Source organism: Crocodylus siamensis, chromosome 7 (assembly GCF_052110815.1).
Source record: "Crocodylus siamensis isolate JL-2025a chromosome 7, ASM5211081v1, whole genome shotgun sequence".
Classification (NCBI taxonomy): Eukaryota; Metazoa; Chordata; order Crocodylia; family Crocodylidae; genus Crocodylus; species Crocodylus siamensis.
This window is the reverse complement of record NC_143401.1, coordinates 88,918,633-88,940,981: the sequence shown is the minus strand read 5'-3', so window position 1 is coordinate 88,940,981 and position 22,349 is coordinate 88,918,633. Positions and strand designations below refer to the sequence as shown.

Below are 22,349 nucleotides of genomic sequence, written 5' to 3'. Positions count from 1 at the left end.
AGCTTCCTGTAGAGATTGGGCACCCTTATCCTCCCAAGAGAGCTGAAACGAATTGTACAACTGAAACTACAGGCACGTGTTTCTTTTGCATCCATTACAATCCCCACTCCCAGCCGTTCCACAGAAACCAAGTGCTAGATTTCCAGCTGGTGTGCCCATTGAGAAGCAATAGTGACTGGCACCACCTAAGAATCTAGCCAGGAGAATTTTACTAATTTTTTTGTTTTTTCCTACTGGGCATGAAATCCCACTTGCTGATCTGAGCCACAGTTTCATCCTCACCCTCAACAACGTTCATTTTTCAGAACGCTAAAAACAGCCAGCAAGGATTCGTGGTGCTGTCTTAAAAAGCTATTTGCTCAGTAGTCATGGAAAAGGGATGAAAGTGCCATTGGAAGGAGTGTGAGCATTAATTTAGATTGACAGCGAAGTAAATGTTGCAATTGCAAAGTATATGGATCAACTCATGCTGAAATGAGCGGTGCATCGATTTTTAAGGGTCCCCATCTCTTACGTATGAAATGAGATCTCTTAGTCCCACAATAAAAACAGTGAGAAGTGCATATTAATGAAAAGATCTAGCAAAATTCAAAGACTAAAGTCAGAGTGTTTGAGGAAATATAAGGTTGAGATCTATTAGCATTACTTAAAATGTCGTGGCAACAACCTCTTTGCAGCTCTTTTATTGGTTAACAACACTGCTATATGCAATTAGTAGAGGTAGTAGATTATACAGTATGTCAGATCATGCTACTCTCTCTTCTCTGAGCTCTTACAGGTAATGGACTGCAACATGTGAATGTCTCACCCCATCAACACTCTCTTGTATTTGGGTATTGAGGGAACAAGAACCCCACCTGGTATTTGCTCCAACAGAGGCAAAAAAACCCCACAACATTTTCACATGCAGAAAAAAGCAAAATAAGAGACTATTGGCTGAAATGAGCTCATTGAAGGGACAGAGAGCATGAACACAAGTATCCGCATCTGGTCTAAGCTGGCATGGCTCTAGTGAGATTGGTGGAGTCAATAGAGCCACAGCAGTTCATACTAGCTGAGGATATGCCCTTAGGTGCTGGTAACACTTCATCTGATGTTAATTACTGCCAGCATAATTAACAATAATGAGTTTCCTTGTTGCCACTAATCTTTGCATGATGTAAAAGCTGCTTTCTTCATATTTTCAACTGCCTTCACTTCATCCAGGCAATACTTGGAGGAGCTTTTTAACTCAGGGATTCACATTTTAAGCATCCAGAATTAACGAGAGTTCAATTTGATACGCTAGCTGCTATATGCATTATGCATTGCATTGGAAATGAGCAAAATTCAGTGCATCTGTTTTCTTAATGACAGATGATAATGCTTTCCTATGTATTTAGAATATGCAATATATCTTACGATTCTTCCACTAGGGCCCTTAGAAATGACATATTTCCTCAGAGAGAAAACATTCTGTCAGATCTAATGTAGTTGTAAGTGTAATGGCACATTTTAAGGCATGCTGAGAGCTAGACAGCCAATCACTACCTTATGGAGATATATCTATTAGCTTAGGCAGAATGCTAATAAATCTCCACTCTTAGGGCGCTAACTGGAAAGACCTGGCTCCTTACCTTTGATATGGGGAATGAAGTGGTGTCGGAAGGGGGAGTAAGGGCGGGAGTCATTGTGGGTGGAGCTGAGACTGCTAGTGCGCAGGTATGACAACCGTTGCACACCAGTAGACAGCAGTTCTGCAGTAGCAAAGGATCGTGGGGCAGGACAAAATGAGAAAGAAAAACAATAAGAGAGAGGCAGGGAAAGAGGCTTCAAAGGAAAAAACAAAAAGCACTGATCAATTAGGATTCTGAAAAGCAGGAAGAAAAAAAGGTTAAAGTACCAAAAGGGATCAGAAATGTTAGGCAAAGTTATAGGAAGAATCTGAACCAGGCTCAGAGTTGTATTGCTCTTCCCATTTAACATTCTTAGGCTGAAGGAGCTACCGATCTGAACTCGCTTATTGGAAAATAATCTGCCACCATCATGCGAACATTGCAAACTCTGCATTCAAATGTGTTTAGAAAGCAGTTTCGAGAAAGCATCTGATCAAACAGTGTCAGTCAAGAGGCACGCAAGAGGTTTTCTGTCCTTTTAAGAAATTCCAAAGTTGATGCCAACATCAACTGGGGCACCAGTGGAGGGGAGAGGGGAAAGGCTGAAAACTTTTTCAGAACATGGAAGTCTTTTGAAAGTTAGAGAAACACTATGCTGACAGTGTCTATGAGCAGGGGCTACTGCAGAGTGGCTCAAATCTTATGCAAGGGCTACTCTAGAGCCAAGCAAAGAAAGAAGTTATGTGAAGCCACTCAGTCAAACAGAAGGCATTTGGACTCCTGCAAACAATATAATGATGACAAGGGTCATCTGCAGAAAAGTGCATGTACTGCTATAGCTGACCAATGCAGAATAACACCAGGTGAAAACCACAGACCATTATTAATAACCATCCCAAAACATATGGGAAAGATAAAAATGAAGGATGCTAAAGGAAAACTGTATTATGTATGAAACAGCTACAGGGGGGCAATACACATTTCTTGGGAACTTTGCTAAAGGTGCAATATTTAAATAGAGATGAGCGCAATATTTAAATAGAGAAATTCCCCAGGGGGGGAATATTTAAATAGAAATACCCCAGAGGGGGGAATATTTAAATAGAAATTTCCAGAGGATCCCAAGGGCCACAAACTTTGGTAGCTTTCAAATCTAGATCCAAACTTTGCAGCTTGGGCCCACTTGGACATCAAAAGAAAGTTAAGAAATGTAAAAATGGAGTGAGATTACTCCACAGGAAGGTACATGAAACAAAAGGTATTTTGGAACTGAAACAGGGAAACCCACAATCACAGTAAAGTTTGGAATAAACCTTGGATTCTTCCAAGTCTGTGGTAAAACACATCAAGATGTGAAAACTGTACGGAGCCTGTTCCAATAGGAACACAGAAGTTTGCAACTTTTTCAGACTTCATCAGCCTCCTTTGATTCTAGCTACAATCAGCATCATCAAACAACATCATCACGTTATCAGCATGATGTACCTTACAAGATTTGATTCAAAGTTCTGTGCATTAAATTGGGCCCTCGAAATGAAGCATTGGCTGCTTGATATAATCAGACATTTTCAGCCCACTACGACTAGCAAACTTTCATTCTGCACTGATCCTTCTTCAGTGACCCCGATTTAAAAAATGCAGTTACTACTGAATATGATCTGGTGTGCCAACCATTGTTATTGCTCAGTAGTGCTGAGCAGGGCATCATTGCATGACTCCACTGTTTAAAAGCTGATGGTCAAGATTTGATACATCAATCTATTGTGAAAATTTAGCATATCTATATCAGTACATTATGTACATACCTTTTAGAACCACATTTAAAAATACATTATGCATGTGTATGTACTAGAACAATTTTATACATCTATTTCATTGGAAACCTCCAGCAGTACATGCATTTGCCTATTTTGTACATACAACTGTATTATTTCTAAAACACTTCTGAAAACGCCACCTTTAACAATTCATAACTTCCTAGGTTTTTAATTAGGAGAATCTCCTTGGTGGATACTTGCTTAAGATTTCAAAAATGACTAGTGATTTTGTGTGCTCCACCTGCGACGCCTTAAAGGAGTCTTATTTTTTTAACAGTGGATGTTTCATTCTGAAAGCCAGGCCCCTTTAACAAGCCTACCTACAGTCAGGATAATTAGTGACTTTTAACAATGTCAGCAATTATTCTTGTTTCCAATATGTGTTATTTTCCCTCAAACAAAAAAGAACCACCCTGAATAGCAGGATTCACTGAAGCAAATAGCAGATTATATTCAAATACATACACATATGTCCACATCTACATATTAAAAGAAAAAAAAGTCAGTAATATATGACACATCCATAAAATATACTAGTTGATATTACATATGTTGATGACAGAACAATCACCAGGAATGGAGGTTTTAAAATTTGCAGCTACTTTTCAATGCTATAGGTAGAGAAACAGCTTCTTATTTCCACAGGGAAGTGATATAATAAGAAAACAAAATGCTTCTAGATATAAAGCAATTTCCCTTACCAGGTCTGTGAAAATGCTGAGGGGAGCGTGACATTGTGGGTGTGTAGCTGTGACGACTGTATACAGGAGAACTGATAGAGCCTTGGCTAGTTGACCTGTGAATCATTCGATCCCGAACATCCTGATAACCCTGGAAAGTAAGAAGCATTAGATGAATTAATTACAAAAAATTAAATGAACTCCACACATTTTTCCAACTGCATATGGCTTTCAAAGACCTGAAGAGAGCAACAGAATATCTTTCCAGGTTCTAGCCTATTATCATACAGTGTTAATTGCTTGTCCATTAGTTTTCACATATGAACGACTGCTGCTCATATAATCCAATCCATTATGTCTAAGTGTTAAAATCTGGGGCCTCCAAATTCTGTGCATCCTGCAGACTGAATTCTGTTGAGCAACACTTAATCATACTTAAAACTTAATCCTAATCTTTCAAGTCACTAATAATTTGTGTACCTGAATTTCCCAGGACTCCTTAAGAGGACTTGTTTTTCAGAGGGCATGCCTACACTGGAGACAGTGGTACACTGTGGCTGCAGCCGCCTATCCCACAGCAGGGCAGAGGGGAAAGGGGTACTCATGCATCACCAGTGCTACCCACACAGTGGCCATGCCTTTCGGGAGGGCGAATCCTGGTCCACATGTAGTCCACATGGTGGCCATGCCTTTCGGGAGGGTGAATCCTGGGTGCCCTCTCTGCAGCATACGGTTGATAGAGGGTGCAACTCGAGCACTGCACACCAGCACCAAGTGCGGCCCCCCCCACTGTGGGGAAGCTGGATAGTCCCAGTGTAGAGAGATACCTATACCTTTACCGACACCGCCACTACCCAGTTTAAAGCTAGCCTGGGTAACTGTTCACTATACTGCAGTCTGATGTGTACGTGTGCCCAGAAAGTACTAAGGCCCCCACCTCTAAAATTCAGACAGCTTTGTTGTGTCTCAGACTGGCACCCCAAAACCAAGGCACCCTAAATCACTAATTACTTTTGAAAATTTGAAATCCTGGTGTCTTGGTTCCTGGCAAAAGCGAAGCAGAGCGGGGCAAACCTTTCCTACAGGAGCAGGGCAACTGGGAAGCTCCAAGACCAAAAGCGTGTTCATAAATTTACTGCGTACTTCATACCATGGGGAAGGCAGGACACCTTTCACTTTAAAAAAACTGGACTAGCTGGTCACCATACCTATGTACAGCAATAACCATTAAAACTGACAAATGCCTTTCCAAGTATGTCACATCGCTATGATGTTTAAGAGTATTGCCCTAGCCTAGGGGAATACTGTAGAAATGTTTCCTTCAAGCATAAGCAAAACTCACACAGATCCCAACAGTAACCACTGCAGGCTCAGGGCCAGACCTTTGGCTGCTGTAAATAAGCACAGTTCCTGGGGCTCCAGCCTTGATCTACATATCACAATAAAGATGAGTTTGCAGACATCACATCCCGTGGTACCATCACTCTCCATATAACCTGCCAGTCAGCATGAAATACCCTCTATTCTTCTGATTTTCTTGGCCTTTTAATACTCATGCTATGTAAACAGAAAATGGAAATAGGCATCAAGCTGCCTAGGACCATCAGTAACTCCACTTCCTGGTATCAACTGTTCCAGCAGCGGTGACACACTGCCCCGGGAGGGTTCAATCAAACTTACTTCTGCAGACGGTGTAGGAGACAGCGTCCTTGGAGACTGTAGGAGGCAAAGGAGAGAAGGTTACAGAAACAACATGTCTCCTGCCTTGCCAGCAAATGCTAATCCAAACAGCCCCAGAGATCTGGCAGTGATGTGGTATCTAGCTCTAAAGCTGTGGTTTCTCCTCACTGCCCAGAGCTTGGTTTCTGAAGTAGTGAAGCAGTTTAGGTTCACGTTACCCAAAAGCAAGTATGATTAATTCACTTAAATATCCTGAAACAGCATCTTTGAAACATCTAACTAGGGCAGTAATCGAAATGTAGCTGCAAAGGCGACGAGAAAAAAGGGCTATTAATTTAATAACTGTGCTTATGTGGAAAGCTTCACAATGGCAATTAAATGCATTTTAACTCAGGGCTCTGAGTGGGAAACAGAAATGCAGGACAATCTCCTAAACAGCTGCACACTGGCAATTGCCCTCCTACCTCCAAAGCCTTACGTGTGTGTGTGTGTGTGTGTGTGTGTGTGTGTGTGTGTGTGTGTGTGTGTGTGTAAAATGAAGAAACAGTTAATATTTAATCATACTTATTTTATAGTGATTCATGCATGCATGCATCATATTTCTCAGCACCTTGCTTTGGAAGAGCTGCTAACATCACCCAGCAAGGTGGAGGCAATGGTATCATTTTCATTAAACTGATAGGGAAAGTTTTTCTAAAGTATTGCCCAAAGTCATCTATAGAGTTGGGAACCCAGCTGGGAATAGGAGTCCTACCTGATTTCCAGCCACAAGTTTTTGAGTACAAGAAATTCTCCTCCTCCAAATACCAGAATTTTAAATATTTCTCGTATGTAGTGAACACTAGAATTATTCATTTGATTGCCATACTAAAACCGGTGATGGCTGGTGCTCCTAAGGAATACTATAGTTATTGCAAAACAATTCTACTTTTAAAACAGTGCATCAGAAATAAAATAGCTGTTCTGGCCTAACTACTGCTAATATGGTGACAGCAGTAGAAAATGTACACAGAATTTCTGATGGCAAATGGATCTATCAATTCCTTGTGCATATGCCAAACATGCACATCATCTGTACAGCAGGCTGCGCTGTCCTCCATGTCCTACACACTCTGTAGTGCAAGACTATCACCTCCAGAGGAGCTGGCCTTGCTGCGAATGCAAAGTATGTGAAGACAGGACCAATTTTTTGGCTTGAGTGCAAGAGATTTCACCATGTGCAATTTATCACATGGCTTTGTTAGACCACTTTTAACCACAGAGGAGACCTTCTAAGTTTACAAAAATCCTGAAACACCAAATCACCATGTCAGCACATATTTTAGAGCATGACCTATACAAGTTTTACTACTTGCATATATATACTTGCATATAATCACAAAACATTTTGCAGATTAGCCTCTAAAACAACTGTTTAACTGTAAGCTAAAATTCTTCAACTATCCACATAAAACAAAGTCCTATGCTTGTTTTTGTTTCTGTTTTTTGGTTTTTTGAAGACTGAATTTGGTCCTTGACTTGCAAATAAACATTATCCGCTGATCCGATCTGGAAAGTTGGAGTCAGTTTCTACTGGAAAATATAATTAAATGACTGGAGGCTGGGAAGATAACATAAGAAGCGACTTCCCTTACATCTATTCTACATGTGCCAGTGCTGGGTAAATGGTCCCACCATGTTTTCTATGGCTTTGAAGAGAGGGAACCGCACCCATTTCTTCATTCACTGGTGAACTGCCATATCTGAAACCCTGAGTCTGTCAAGGAAAATTTAGCTCATCATATTTGGTTGGGACATTGAAAGGGCTCTTTAAAAAAATCAACATAGAAGACTTCCAATTCCTCAGCAACATTTTTAGGGATGTTTAGGAGGTATATTTAGAAGGAAAAAAACAAAGTCCAGCAGGAGCAAACCAGCGAACACAGAAAGCAGTGATTTCAAAACTAAAATCCTGCTTAAAAACCCCCCACACATACACACACAATGGGAATTAAATTCCCTTCCCATTCAACTCAGTGATCAAACTCTCATTCATTTTAGTAGGCTTAAGAGCTCATCCTCAAATCCTTGAAACCAAAGGTTTAACTTTACAGTCCTTGAGTGCTTTGCTGGATCAGGGCATGTTACCTTATGTCACACTGGCATGTGCCATTTTACTGGCAGCATAATTATTGTTTCAGGATTTCTGGGCTTGACCCTGTGGCAGGACTCCCAAAAGAGCTTTCTTTTCTTCAGAACTGCAGGAATGATCTCCCCCCGTTCAGAGCAAAAGCCAGGTTAAAGAAACTGCAATTGCAATGGCAGCAGCAGAGTAAACAGTTGAAATACAAGGAATTCGGAGGAAATGAAACCTTCCACAGTATTTATGCTCCAAAAGCTACAACATCCAACTCCATCGGGGATCAGAATACGACGATGGGGCAGAATCTAACAATGGGCAGATTTCAAATACATTCAACATCTGGAACAACTGCCAACCTTTCAAAAGTCAGCCCAGCTTGCCTAACATTTCTCCCAAATGTAAAGCTGGACAAATAAAAGGTATCGCTTAACAAATCTTTCTTCTAGAAAGTTAACTGACAGCCTCTGGGCAACATGCTGTTTTATCATCACTTCACATTACACAACTTACTCCTCACTCGACTCCTGCTTTGTTAAAAACTGCCTCACTCCATCGTATCCTTAGGCTAACCTAACCGTGCTAGTCGTATTCACTGAAGTGCTAGGTTGTTGGGCTCCGCTAGATGGTGCCACTTAAAAACGTTTTTCATTGCACACTTCTAAACCAGCAATTTAGGGATTTATCAAGGAACAAACTGAGCAGATTACAGGGAGAAGCTATTATAGCCATTTGTGAAATGCTTAAAAGGAAGAAAGTCTAATGCTGTCCTATCCATCTTTCTCTTCTTAATTCACCTTGCAAGCTGGGGACTTTTCACTGCAGAGGTATTTTGATATTGCTTTGGAAGCGTTTCTATAAAACAGTCTTCCGAGGGTTCAGACTTTCTGTCTATTAAATACACCCTATGGGCACCTATATACAAGCAGTGAGGCTGCTCCAATGCGCTGCAATTACCTGAGTCCACTGGAGTGTTGTAATTACCGTGCTCCAGCAGAATCCAGTGTCATGTGTATCAGGATCCCCATGCAGAAAAATCACGGTGGCGGCATTTTAACTAAAGCTTGTTTGATGCGTTTTAGTTAAAGCACCCCTGCCACCATTTTTCAGCATGGGGATGCTAATACAGGAGATGCTCTGGGTGCTTTAATTAGAACAGCTCTTGGAGTCGCTGTAATTAAAGCACCTCCCCCCCGACTCCCAGAACGTGTGTATAAGTGTCCCATGGGCCTGGCAGTTATATCAGGATGCAAGGGAGTGTGGCTCAGGAAATACAATCGCTCCCAAGTCCTCAAGACACTCAGAAGGCATGTGCAGTTTGAAAGACCCATTTAGAGGTGCAGGCTCCCCCCAACCTCAGCCAGGTACACCTCAAACTGCAGTATGAGGCAAACCATTGGAAGAGGGTGGCATGTAATGAAGAAGCTCCCTGCTCTGTGTTGTAGAAGGTGTTTTTTAACTGGAAACTCCTGCACTTTGTCTTCTTCAGAAGGGTGTGGGACTTCTCTATTTGAGTTGTCGATGGATGAGGTTTGGAAGTTCCTGCCTGGATCTCTTGTGATGCTCAGAAACAGCCAAGCAAATAAGCAAACCCAGTGCATCTAATGGCTGGCTTAGTTCTCCCTGTGTCCCTATTTCCACCTGGAACCACAGAGAAAGCAAGGGACAAAGCAACTGCACAGGGGAAGGCTGAAATAGCCTGTCACCAATTCTACTCTTGTACAACTTTTCTGTCTGAGCTGGAGGGGATTATCAAAGGCTCTCAACATTCAGGGCCATCTGTACCCAGCCAGCTTTGCACTGATACAGGTGTGTGTCAAGGGGTCAGTGGGGTTGAAGGTGGGGGAAGTGATTTATATCCTGAGAGCCAAGGATGCTTGAACCCCTCTTGATTTTCAGTAGCCATCCGCTCTGCTTCTTTGGAAATCTAACTCTTGCTTCACTTTAGTGCCTAACGGGGACCGAGCTCTTGAGAATCTGGCTCTACTGAACGTTTCATCCAAGGCTCACGGACATCAATTCAAAACTCTTTTTAATTCCAGTGTTGCAGGATCAGGGCTACACAAAGGTATAGCTTGTCTGCAACACTGGTACTGGTCAAGGTGGCTATTTTGGGGATTCTTTGGCTAATGGGAACTGGATTTGATGGCCCAGGAGGCCCCTCCAGTCCTATGCAACACATTTCTGAAAGGATGCAATGGGCTCATGACTGGTTACCAAAATAAACCTTTCCAGGGAATACCACAAGGGGAAAAGGAAAGGGTGTGTGTTAAATGTCAAGTCAAACAGCAAGAACTTATAAATTATGTAGCCAGGAGTGCACAATGTAAGAAATGAGTTGAGTTTCATCTGAATGAAGAGCTTTTGTTGAGTGTAGATTTTAGTGTAAAATACATGAATCACTCCCAAATCTTAAAGTCAATTTTGTGGCATGTTTAATCATTATTCAGCAAGATAAATATTTACGAAGGTGGCTGTTATTAGTATAGTTTGCAAGTACAATGTAGTTCAAAACCCTGACTGGTGATGAAGGTGTTCTCATTACACAGAAGATATCTCCAAATATATTTATTGTGCCCAAGGCTTATAACAGGACATGGCAAATAAGGTCTATGTACACTGCTTGTCAGCATGCCAAATTTGTGTTTAAAAGCAGTATTGATGATAGAGTGGAAATCACTCCCTTCTTAGGGCCAGGTTTTGTGGTCCTTAACTGAGTACAATTTTTATCTGGAGTTAATGGTAGCTACACAATATTAAAAACCAAAATCTTTGGTGTCTGAGTAAATGTCAGTAAGCTGAGCTCCTTGGCACCTCTCAGTGTCAATAAATGTGTAAAAAGATAAGAGTTTAAAGTATAAACTAATCAATTTCTGTCCCCCATCCCTCTTCACATAACATTTACTGAAGACTAAATCAGACACAAACCCTGTGCAAGTCACTCCACTCACAGGGGCTTATTACAAAAAGATGTGAACACTGCAGTCCCACATTGCTAATTTTTTCTCATATACAGCACTGCCTGGCATATAATATGGAACTTGTTTTTGAAAGGGAGAATAAAGAACAAAAGATCTTTCCAGAGTTATGCATGCACAGAGCAGGGACAGAGTTTGATCATCAGCTAACTTGCCCTTCCTTTCTTGCTTAACTGAAGCTGAAACTAGAGGTGCACTGATACGTTGGTTCTATATTGGATCAGAACCGATATAAGGAAAATTGACAGTATCAGCAATTGCCTTTTTGGCTGATATGGCCGATCACGTTGCCAATAAATTCCTCGCGCAGCCACAACGTAGCGCGCGAGCAGCCATGAGCACAACCCCTCAACATGGAGAGTAGCCGGGTCCAGCTGGTAAGTCTGTTGTGAGGGAGGGGGCATGGTGGGGGGACAGATCGAGGCCCCTGCGGTGAGGGAGGGAGTGGGGCTGCGGCAGGGGAAGGCACTACATAGCTGGGGCAGGGCACGGGATGGAGCCGTGGCTCATCCGGGTGCTGCAGGGGTGGCTCCCACTGCTGCATGCACCCTGGGGGGGCCATGGGAGGCTTGTGCCCCCAGATCTGCATGTGGGGCAAGGGCAGGCTAGTGCTGTCGCCTGGGGCCAGGGGCAGCACCAGGCTCTTCCCAGCAGGGTGGCTGAGCTGGGCTGCCTTTGGAGCAGGCGGCAACGGCACTGGGAGGGGGGCTACAGTGAATTTTGGGGTGGCTGCAGCCCCCCCATCCTGTCCCCCATAGCCCCCTTCCCAGTGGAAGGCCTCTCTCAGAGACACTGCATGTTGGCTATAGCCAAGGCTGGAGACTTTGGCTGGGTAAGCCAATGCTCTTGCTGGGACCAAAGCTGCATATTCCTGACTAGAGGGTCTTGCCCCTCCACTCAGGGTCAGATCGATCGCCATATTTAGGGTCAGGAATGAATTTTACCCCATGTTCAGATTGGTACAGACTGTGAGGATTTCTGCCTTCCTTTGTAGCAAGGAGTGTGGCCCTCTACCTGGGATTTCTTCAGCATATATTGACAACCTTTTATAGAAGCAGGACATTGGAGGCCATGGTTCCTCTGCTTTACTTGTGGCAGGTTAGGGTGTTAGGTCTGTGTTGTCTCAGGGTTGATGGTAGTCTTATGTAGAGTTTTGATTATGAATTATTTAGGATGGTTTGGATAGGGATGATCCTACCTCAGGCAAGGGGTTGAAATAGATGACCTCTGGAGATCCTTTCTTCTCTATGATCCTATGACCAGTGCCTCCCTCTTGATCAAACCCTCACTTCCACCCAGTGTACCTAGCAAAACACCCTGGGACATTCACTTTTCCCATCAGATGAGGATGAGACCATCCCACTCCCATTTCATAGCCACCGAATGCTCTGGTAATTCTTTTGGAATAGCCTGTTCCACCAGGAATACCAGCTTCTTAAGGTGCAGAACTTAGTAAATGACACTGCATCGGATCTGAATTTGTTTCATGCAACCATCAAATACTGAATATAAGGTATTGAGTCGTATTGAGAAAGGACCCTTCCCTTTGTGAGCTGCTAGTATTAGAGAAGGTAAGAAATGGAGGGGAGCCATCTACCTACATCTGTAGCTGCCCACACATCGCAACTCAAAGCTTCAGTCAATGTTACCGTTCCTTCTTTCAAACATGGGCAAGAGAAATGAAAAGCGCTTTTAATCGCAGCGACAGCCACGTTGAAGAGTATCAGTTATACAGTCTGGAGACACAGCTGGCTTTGAATCACAGAAGGGGTCATACGGGGATTTCCTTACCTCTCCAAGACTCTGTCTCTCTTGCCTGTCCTCGTAGGCGGAGGTGTAGAACGGTTCGTAAGTAATTAGGTCTGGACGTTCAATGTCGTAAATGGCCTTGACTTTGGGAATGGCAGCTAAATCCTTGTAATCAAGGATCTCATTGTCTACTTTTGCCTGAAGGTCAAAGACAGAAAATAAATGAAGAGACACAAATGCACCAGTAACTTCTATTTTGCACGCTGTATGCTCTGGGGGAACTGACTTTCATAATGCAGTTAGGGAAAATCCTTTGCTGTCGCTCCATTTATGTACGCAGCAACTGTTTGTTCTTCACCAGCATATGTGAAGAACAAAGTGTTTTTTATCTTAAGAATCTAACAGTTTAAACAGACTGCACCCTTTGCGGTGTCTTCAAAACTATCTACCATCTATCTGCATCCATGTCTAGCAACCATCACCTCATATTCAGCAGCTGTGGCTAAGATAGCCGCAGCTCGCTAGCAAAATGTGACAAACTCTTTGCCAGACAGGACAGACATTCAGTTTGGTTATGCCACTATGTGGGCAAGTTTCTGTCTAATGCAAGGGTGGAAACCTGAACCTGGAAGCAGGCTCCAAAAAGAGCTGTTTGCATACGAACATGAAGATGAAGCTGCTTAGCGGGGAGAGGGATTAGAGGGGCAGCAGTTTGCTTGTTTATCTATTTCTTTTGATGTTGCTGAAATTTAAAAATCAATTGTTTCAAGTTCTTGCTTGTTCTATGCAAACAGCTTTGATTATTAAAACTGAAAGCGCTTCAGGCGTCTGATTTTGTTTTTACCTCATGATTTCTTTGGCTCACTTCATGAGGCTGGTCATCTTTCTACCTACATCCAGTCCCCTAGGCTGATATTTACAATTTTCAGAGCTGGTTTCCAGGGCAGTTTTCCATGCCAAATAGATACTAAATGCTACACTTTAAAATCGTATGAGGTTAAATACCTGAAACAACTAAAAAAAATTAACTACCTTTGATCAGTTTGGCTTTGTCTCCCTGGCTTTTCTTCACTCTACTTCCCCCCCTCCCCTCCCCTGCTCTACCTTTGGTTTTCCTAATTTCTACCTATCTCCGTTCTCACTGACATCCTGCCACACTTTGAGCTTTTGTTCCTTGGAGTCTCAGGACAACAGAGACTCCCTCTGCCTGACGAAGGGTGATTAAACATCAAAGCTTGTCAAGAACTTTTTTCCAACTACCCAGTTGGCCTAATAAAAGAGATCACATCTACTCAAAGATCCTTGCCTGATTATGTCCTTAGACCAGGGGTGGGAAAAATGTGGCTCATGGGCCGGATGCAGCCAGCCAAGCTATTCTACCTGGCCCGCGAGGCCCCTAAAATTTTTAGAAAATTAATATTAATTTCCTCGGCTGCCTGTCATGCGGCCCTTGATGGCTTGCCAAAACTCAGTAAGCAGCCCTCCACCCAAAATAATTGCCTGCCCCTGCCTTAGACCAACTTGGCTACAACCAAAAATCCAGCTTTGTCTCCCTGGCTGCCATACAATGAGCTAAGGAAATTTAACCCTTAATACTTCCTATACACATAAATGAATATAATTTTATATACAAAGCTACATCATTAATCTAAATCTAAATGCTCTATATAAAATGTATAATTATACACATGGATGCATAATTACATCTGTAACAAATTTGTGTGTGTTTGTGTATATACACACACACATATACATGCACTCAGGTCTATGATATGAACAAGTGTATATACACATATTCATTTCTGAGCTGAGGATGTCTGGACAACTTTAACTAGTACAAGTTAAAACAGACACTTGTATAATGCTTGCAGCAGAGCAGGAATACATCAGATGGGCCTAAGCCTGCACGGTGAGGCTGTGCTGTGTGACAAGAGGCAAGATTCATAAACTGGCCGAGGGGTATGAAGCAGCACATTGTCAGCAGGATGGCAGTGCTCCAGAACGTCTTTCATGGTTTAAAATCAGCAGTGTGTAATAGCTTTAATTTACTGACTGCTTCTTCTGTAGTTCAAAGGCATTGAAAAACTAGAGTTGACTTGTATAAGAACAGGCCTGCTGGACCCCTTGCTCAGTTTTTCCATGTTTTTACATGAGCCATCAGTTGGTTTGTATCTGATATAGTTGAAAAGTTCAAGTGTAGCATGTTCTCTATTATCCTGCTCTCCCCTGATTTCCTCCCCAGTATTGCCTTTACAAACAGCCCCTTTCTTCAGCTAGGAATTTAAATAGCATAGAGCAGGAAGGCAATGCCTTTTGGACCAAAGGACTTCCTCTAGCTAGAAAAGGAAGAAGGTGAACCCTTCAGATGCCCGAGAAAGCTTAATAAAAACAGGGAAAAACTAAAGTAGATTTAAAACATCTGGGCCAATTCTAAACTGTTGAGTCCATCTCCAATTACTTTACCATAAGATCAAAAACTACAAACCTAAGACTCCAACAAGGGTTCATCAGGAATGCAATAGGAAGGTGTCCTGCTACTCTCTGATTGTGAAGCACATGCAAATGAAGTGGCACAATGAAAATGCTAGTGATGGTCCCATGTTTATCCTGGAAAGCATAACAACTGAAACATGCTCAACCCCATTTTCCTTTCTTTTAAAACAAAATCTTCAAAAACCAAAATTCCTGATCTCTTCACCTGTAGGTATTTAGGAGGCAAAGCTTTGCTTCACCAGAATCTCCATGAGCTCTATATGAGATGATAAATCCCCAGGGCAGCAGGCAGGAAAGTGCAGTAACATCCTATATAGCGGGTGCATCTACATGTGCAATTAATGTGACATGATAAACTCTGGGGCAGTTTGTGCTGGAGTGACCTGCTCCTGGAAGCAGCATCTACATGTGCACCTGGGACAGCAACACTTTGAGCCAGCGCAGAGCAGGCCTTGGCCGGCAGCAGCCTTAAGGGGTCAGTACCAGGTTCCCGGTGGCAGTATCATGTGGCGAAGGGCTGGCTGGGGCATGAGAGTCACTGTGTGCCTAGGCAGCTGGCTGAGTGCAATTTCCGCCCTTGGTCACTCTCTACAAGTGCATTTCAGCATAGTACATACTCTGCTGTAAGATAGTACTGTCCCCAGCAGTACTATCCTATGGCAAAGTTAATTAGTTTACTGAACCCTAATACCAGCATATGTGTAGGGGGTGATGTTTTATTGCGGAGCTAATTAACCAACCCTCAGGAAAGTGCACACCCAGATGTACCCAGGGAGCCTTAAGTTTGACACACCAGGAAAAATGGCATGGCTGTCATATCATTTGCAACTTAAAAAAAAAAATAACATTCTCCAAAGACAGCATGGTTTCAAAAGGTGCGATCCCTACTAAACAATTTGTCCTAGTATAACGACATAGGACCTATTACTAGTTAACCACTTTAAAAGATGTGCACATATCAGCTGTTACTACCTATTATATCTCATGAACCTGTACTGATACAAAGGTAGCTAAACTGCTCTAACTTTGACCCTGAATGAAGCAAGATTGAAGTTGGATAGGTTTTGTTATGTTTGTATCACTACAAAATCATGAAGATGTAGCAGTTATATTGTAACAGCTTATACCGATAACATGTGGTTACAACTTTTCCATCGGTCTATACCCACAGAGGGGAATGATTTTTTACTAACATAGTTATCCTGATGCGAAATCCTGGAATGAAGTCTGTTACATCAGAATAAGGGTATCTTTTATTAGTGTATCTTATTTTACTTCCCAAACCAGGATATGCTAAGCCCATTACTTAACTAGGGGAATAATGGCCTATTAACAGGAAATGTTACTTACATAGATAGTATGGCCTGGTGAGCCAGGAATACTGGAACCTGGTCTGGAATAAATACTTTCAGAGGATGTTCTTGTTGGCTGAAAAACAAATATTCACTTGTAAGAGTCCCGCTGCGGCCACAGCCCTGATAATCTAGATTATTAAGACACAGAAGGCTTGCCTTCATCCCTGAATGGATTCAAATTGAAAAATGTAAACATACGTTTAAACGTAAATGCAACGAACTCAAGCATTCTAGCAAATTTCCATCTTATGATGCAGCTATGATTTCTCTTTTAGGAAGGGTTGCGGGAGGAAAAGGGAGTGTTTAAAGGTACACTGTGAAAAGCAAAACTGACTGTGACGGACAAAAAACAATACCCCACTGAGGCATTGTAGTAGCCAGCTACACAGCAATCCAGGTTGATATTGTACACTAATCTCTTATGGTTACACTGAATGGGAAATCAGGCGAAGTCCAACCCTACGGCATACATGCAGACCGCAGACCAGTCACAGCCACTGGGGTGGACATGGTTGTGTATCCACGTGATGTGCCATGACGGGGGCGCCTTAGTCACTGCACTTACACCCATGTAAATGACTTGCAAGTAGAGGAACCACAGACTTTCTTACTTGGAACAGCGCCAATAGTTTGTGTAACAGAGTTTTGCTGTTGTCGTTGCAGGTAATAGTCAGGTCCTTCTCGCTCCAGTGACTCTAATGTGTAAGCAACACTTCCTTGCAACTTGAGACCCATGTGGTCACTTATATGCATGTGCTCAATGCAATTCATTGATACATAGATGTTTGGGTCAGAAGGGACCTTAGCAGATCATTGAGTCCAATCCCCTGCCCTGGGCAGGCAAGAGCATTGGGGTTAGATGACTCCAGCCAGGTGTATGACTAGCCTCCTCTTAAAGCCCCCCAGGGTAGGGGAGAGCACCACCTCCCTTGGGTGCCTGTTCCAGATTCTGGCAACTCTCACTGTAAAGGAGTTCTTCCTGATGTTTAACCTAAATCTGCTCTCCGTCAGTTTGTTTCTAGTTATCCCAAAGGGTGCCCTGGTAAACACAGCGTCTCCTATTCCTTGCTGTCCCAACACCCTGATGAATTTGTACATGGCCACAAGATCCCCTCTCAGCTTTCTCTTGCGGAGGCTGAAAGATCCAGGGCCCTCAATCTCTCCTCATGGGGCTCTGCCTGCAGGCCCCTAACCATAGGAATAACCCCACTCTCAACCCTCTCGAGGTTGTCCACGTCCCTCTTGAGGTGCAGTGCCCAAAACTGGACGCAGTACTCCAGCTGCAGAGGGGAAACATCACCTCCCTGTACCTGTCTGTCATGCACCTGCTATGCATGATAAAGTGCAGTTATCTTTACTGATCATTTCATCACACTGACGACTCATGTTCATCTTGGTGTCAACAGTGACTCCAAGATCCCTTTCTGCTGCCGTGCTGCTGAGAAGGTCCTCCCACAGCCTGTAAGCGTGCTGGTGATTCCTTCTCCCTAGATGCAACATCTTGCACTTGTCCTTATTGAACTCCAACCTATTCTGCTCTACCCACTTTTCCAACCTGTCCAGATCCGCCTGGATTCCCTACCGTCTGGTGTATTCACTTTACCCCATAATTTGGTATCATCTGCAAATCTGGACAGAGTGCTTTCCGCGCCCTCATCCAAGTCATTGATGAAGACAGTGAACAGCATTGGTCCAAGGACTGAGCCCTGTGGGACTCCGCTGCCCACATCTTTCCAGGGCGATACCGACCCATCCACCACCACTCTCTGGGTGCAACCCCTAAGCTAATTTGCCGCCCACCCGACTGTGTAAACATCTACGTCACAGTCACTCAGTTTATCTATGAGAATATGAGATACCATATTGAAGGCCTTCTTAAAATCCAAGTAGATGACATCTTCCTCAATTCCTGTGTCTAAGCATTTTGTGACCATTTGCAAATTGGGTGCCAGTTTTTGGCACTTCATCAACATCCAACTGACATGACTCTGTGCAGGCAGTTCTGTATGGAGCGAAATTAATTCAGTGTCATTAGGTCTGTGTGGTGGGATTCCAAAACTTCATGAATCAGAAAAAACACTTTTTCCAACCCAAAATCTTCCTGATCTCCAAGACCTGTTAATCACTCCTAAGTCTAATATGCAGCATACACAGACTAGACTGTCCTGACCTAAAGATTAATGTGCAATGAGACTTATCCAGAGCAATGGAAAGACTCACTTTGAAGGGCTGTAGACCAGGGTCAAGATTTCACCTGGAAGAAATCAAAGATCATATTGCCTCCTCCTTGCACCAACTTTCTCTTGAACCAGATGCAAGGAAGCTCTCCACAGCACGAAGCTGCTAGCCAGGTGGTGATTCCCACAGTTTAAGTGCAATGGGGTACTCAAAGCTAATGCCACGAAACAAACTCTCAGTTACTTGTTTCTGCCTCTTGTTGGCTTCTGGCACAGACCGGAGGCAGCAGAGATTGCCCGCTGCAGGGAAATGAGCAACATCTGACAGTCCAGCTTGGAGAACTCGCTCAGGAAATGTCTGCGAAGAACAGAGCGGGGCAAGCAGGGCTTTCTTATCTTGCAGCAGATATTTCCTGAAAGGGGCCTTTCAGCTGAGTAGCAGTCCTTCTCCTGTGGTCCTTCTCACTTTCATTTTCCAGGCAGCAAGCAACATTTACAAAAAAAAAGCTGGCTGACAAGAGCATTTTGAGGTCATGCTCCTTCACATCTGCCTCAAGATGTGTTTTGGGAAGTCCGCAAAGGAAACAAGCACACTTGGGGGAGGGCAGAGGCATCAAGGACTTTGAACGTAGACCAAGAAAAGAGAGGTCTCAGATCAAATGCAACAGGTGACCATGGGAAACAGATGAGGATGCTGAGGGCTAAGCTATAGCCCCACCTTTCTCCATAGTGAGTCTGATCACAGTTTCACAACTGGGCCAGAATACTGCTCCATACCTATTTCTGGAGCCATAAAATCCCACATCCCGAACTGCAGATAAATTGCTGAGATGCCCCAGCTTCCTCCCCTGCATGATGCAACCAGAGGAAAAAAACTGTTTGTGTTAGGGGAAAAATAAAAAGATCTAAGCTGGGGGAAATCTGTTGGCTAATGAGAAACATTCCCTTTCCCTCTCTGACATTTCACACTGCAGCCTGTTTGAGCAGAGTCATATGTAGCAAGTTGCTGCAGTTGCCATGGCAAGTGATTGTTTTTCTCACAACGCATAAGGAACAAGGTTCAGTGTTTGAGGTCCAATTTGGGGCATTTTGCTTGTTACTCACCTTCTAGTTTCTGCCAAATGTTGCTGTTACTTTTTGTTTATTTTTCTAATAAGTACAAACAGATTGTGCCGGTTCAGAGTAGCTGCAATCTCTCTGCCCTTGTCCCACCCTTGGACTGGAACTTGTGAGCATTTCTACACCAAGGGAAAGGGTCTTTTTAATTATTACAGGAGATCAGAAATTGCTGTTCAACAGTTGCTTGGCCCAGACATGCTAGTGTCTTGCAGTACTTTTTCTCTACCTCATCTCCCAGTTTGTTCCCCAGAAATACCTTAGGCAATCAGATGATTTACCTACGGGTGCTTTCACAGTTAAGAAATCTGCTCACCTTGATTTCCAACTGCTCCTTAAACACTTTTGTACAGTTTAGCTTTAAGTACAGGAGTAGCTGGGCTGGCATAAATGGAGGTCAGCTGGAGTACAGTACTTGCAGAAGCATTTCCACAATTAGGAATCACCTCCCATTTCCTCAGTTCTCCCTTTCTTCTGCTCTCAGACCTAACCAAGCATCTGCAAACTCGCTTAAGAGTCGCTATTTGCTAGACCTGGCATCCCTGATGCCCAGTCCTCTCTCTCCTGAGTCCACTGGTTTCAGCATCAATCTGCAGAGACCCTTTCTTGTTATTAGCAACCTGGTTTCATCAGGGGACTTTGCTCTTAGAGTAGGATGTGATCCTGCTCAGCACTGTGTATGCACACTACAAAAAGGCAGCCTGTCCTGAGAAACTTCCTCTAAACGTTTCAGAAACTCTTTATTCAGCAGTTTGGGGCTCTGTTACTCCTTCCCATCCTGTGTCCTGCTACCTCCTGCTAAGACAGAATTTTTTTTGAGAGACCTTCTGCTCATTGTTCTAAGTACCTTCCACATCTCTGCTTACCTACCACGGCCTTGCCTGCCCTTTATTTTTCCTGTTTAAAGTTACACAGGATGGATTTCAACTGCAGCTTCTCTTGCTGTTTCCTAAACATTTCTGACGATGCTACGTAGGAATTCTTCAGGGCTTTGCACCTTCCCCTAAAGGCAGCTGCTTTACAGTCAAAAACATTGTGTGCTGCTTGCTTATCAGACCTACATTAAAGATATTGTGATTACTGGAGCCTCGCAGTTCCCCTGACCTAACCTTACTTGCTATATAGTCGGCTCATTTCCCAAGAGGTCTAGAAGAGACCTGTTAACCTGTCAATGATACTGCAGCCCTCAAGGGACGTGCTTCTTTTACTAAACAGCACAGTGCATTATCAGAGTCCCAGGCTCCTCTCTCTGTCCATGATCACCTTTGTATCACAAACACTTTAAGCCAAATTCTCCATCCATGTCAAAATAGCAATCAAGTGTGAGCAGCAAGTTATACAGCAAGTAAATGAAACTGGAAAAGCAGAGTTAAGCATCACTGACTTAGCTTTGGATGTGCAACTATACACTTTTTTTTGGCCTATTTTAATGAAAGTCGACATTATCCTCCTGCTGGTGGTTGCTTTTCCTATTCCAATCACAGCACATGGGTTCCATGTGTTCTGAACCCCCACTGATGGTCAGAGAGATGGGCCCCTGGTACATGCTCATTTTTGTGCCTCCTGCCATGATATATGTGTATGGTAGGATATGCAATTTTGGGACGAGATCCCAACTGCACCATTACTACTTGCCAGTGATCCCAGACTCCCTCTGTATTGGCAAGCTCCTGCAGCCTGGCATGAACCAATGTGGTCCTGGGGTCAGGACTGACAATCTGCTGAGTGTCAGTCCCAGCCCTGGGGAACCACACTGGAGCCAGTTTGAGACTTGGGGAACACAGGGGAAGTTGTCAACAAAGCCCTGCCATACAGCCAGCATCAGGCAGCATGATGAGGACTCTGACACATGTTCAGTTTAAGGTGCAACTGAAACCAAATACCAAAATGTTACATGTATTCTGTGGACTAATTTTGTAGCTGGTTTCCCATTTTGTCATGCCGTCAGTTGCATGAATATGGGCTAGGTTACTATTTAAGGTTCAATTAATAAAGTTAATTGCTCCTTAAGTGTAATGTCTGCCTAGGACTTTTAGGCTACTTTTGTTGCTCATGAAAATTTTTCACCCAACTGTGGTGCATTATGTACTTCCTCTTGTTTGTCCCTGCAGAACTGGACTGGGATCTTCAATACAAGTTGTCTGCATTTGAAGCAGTCTAAAGCAGCAATACAGTAGGTGCTTCTATTAAGCTCCTTTTTCTGCTATTGTTATAGTCTTTACCCTGCTTTACTAAGAGGGGAAGATCTGTCTCCACCCCTGTGTCTCTTCTCCCTGAGCACCACTGCGCTGCAAAGTTTGGAGTGACTGTACTGAATACTGGAACACTAACAACATACATGAACAAAAAGAAATCCATGCATATCATCAAGTGATCTAAAAGATGGAATCAAATCACAAAGCAGGTATTCATATCATTAAAGTTTTTCATTTCTTCAGAAATCTTTTATTTCTAGTTCCTCTTTTCATGCCTTTGTTTCCAAAGCACAAGGACATCATTCCCTTCATTTGTAGACTAGCAGGAGTAACATCAACTATTGTACTATTTTGATGATGATCCTGTTGGGGTCTCCCCATCCATACCAATGATA

The 22,349-nt window shown here is 43.2% G+C and overlaps 1 protein-coding gene across 10 annotated transcripts in view; it reads right to left on the bottom strand.

Annotated features, from left to right (window-relative positions):
- The window catches only part of ABLIM1 (actin binding LIM protein 1), a 303,618-nt gene that overhangs the window by 43,440 nt on the left and 237,829 nt on the right, over positions 1-22,349 (bottom strand). For all 10 annotated transcript variants that reach the window (XR_016443660.1, XR_016443659.1, XR_016443662.1 and 7 more), the window contains 4 exons: positions 16,462-16,539; positions 12,661-12,816; positions 5,773-5,808; positions 4,114-4,243 (listed from right to left, as the gene is read on the bottom strand). Coding sequence is in view for 6 of the 10 variants with exons in the window: in XM_090058516.1 (XP_089914642.1) it covers positions 4,114-4,243; positions 5,773-5,808; positions 12,661-12,816; positions 16,462-16,539 (400 nt within the window). In the remaining 4 variants the exon portion in view is untranslated. The remainder of the gene's footprint in view (positions 1-4,113; positions 4,244-5,772; positions 5,809-12,660; positions 12,817-16,461; positions 16,540-22,349) is intronic.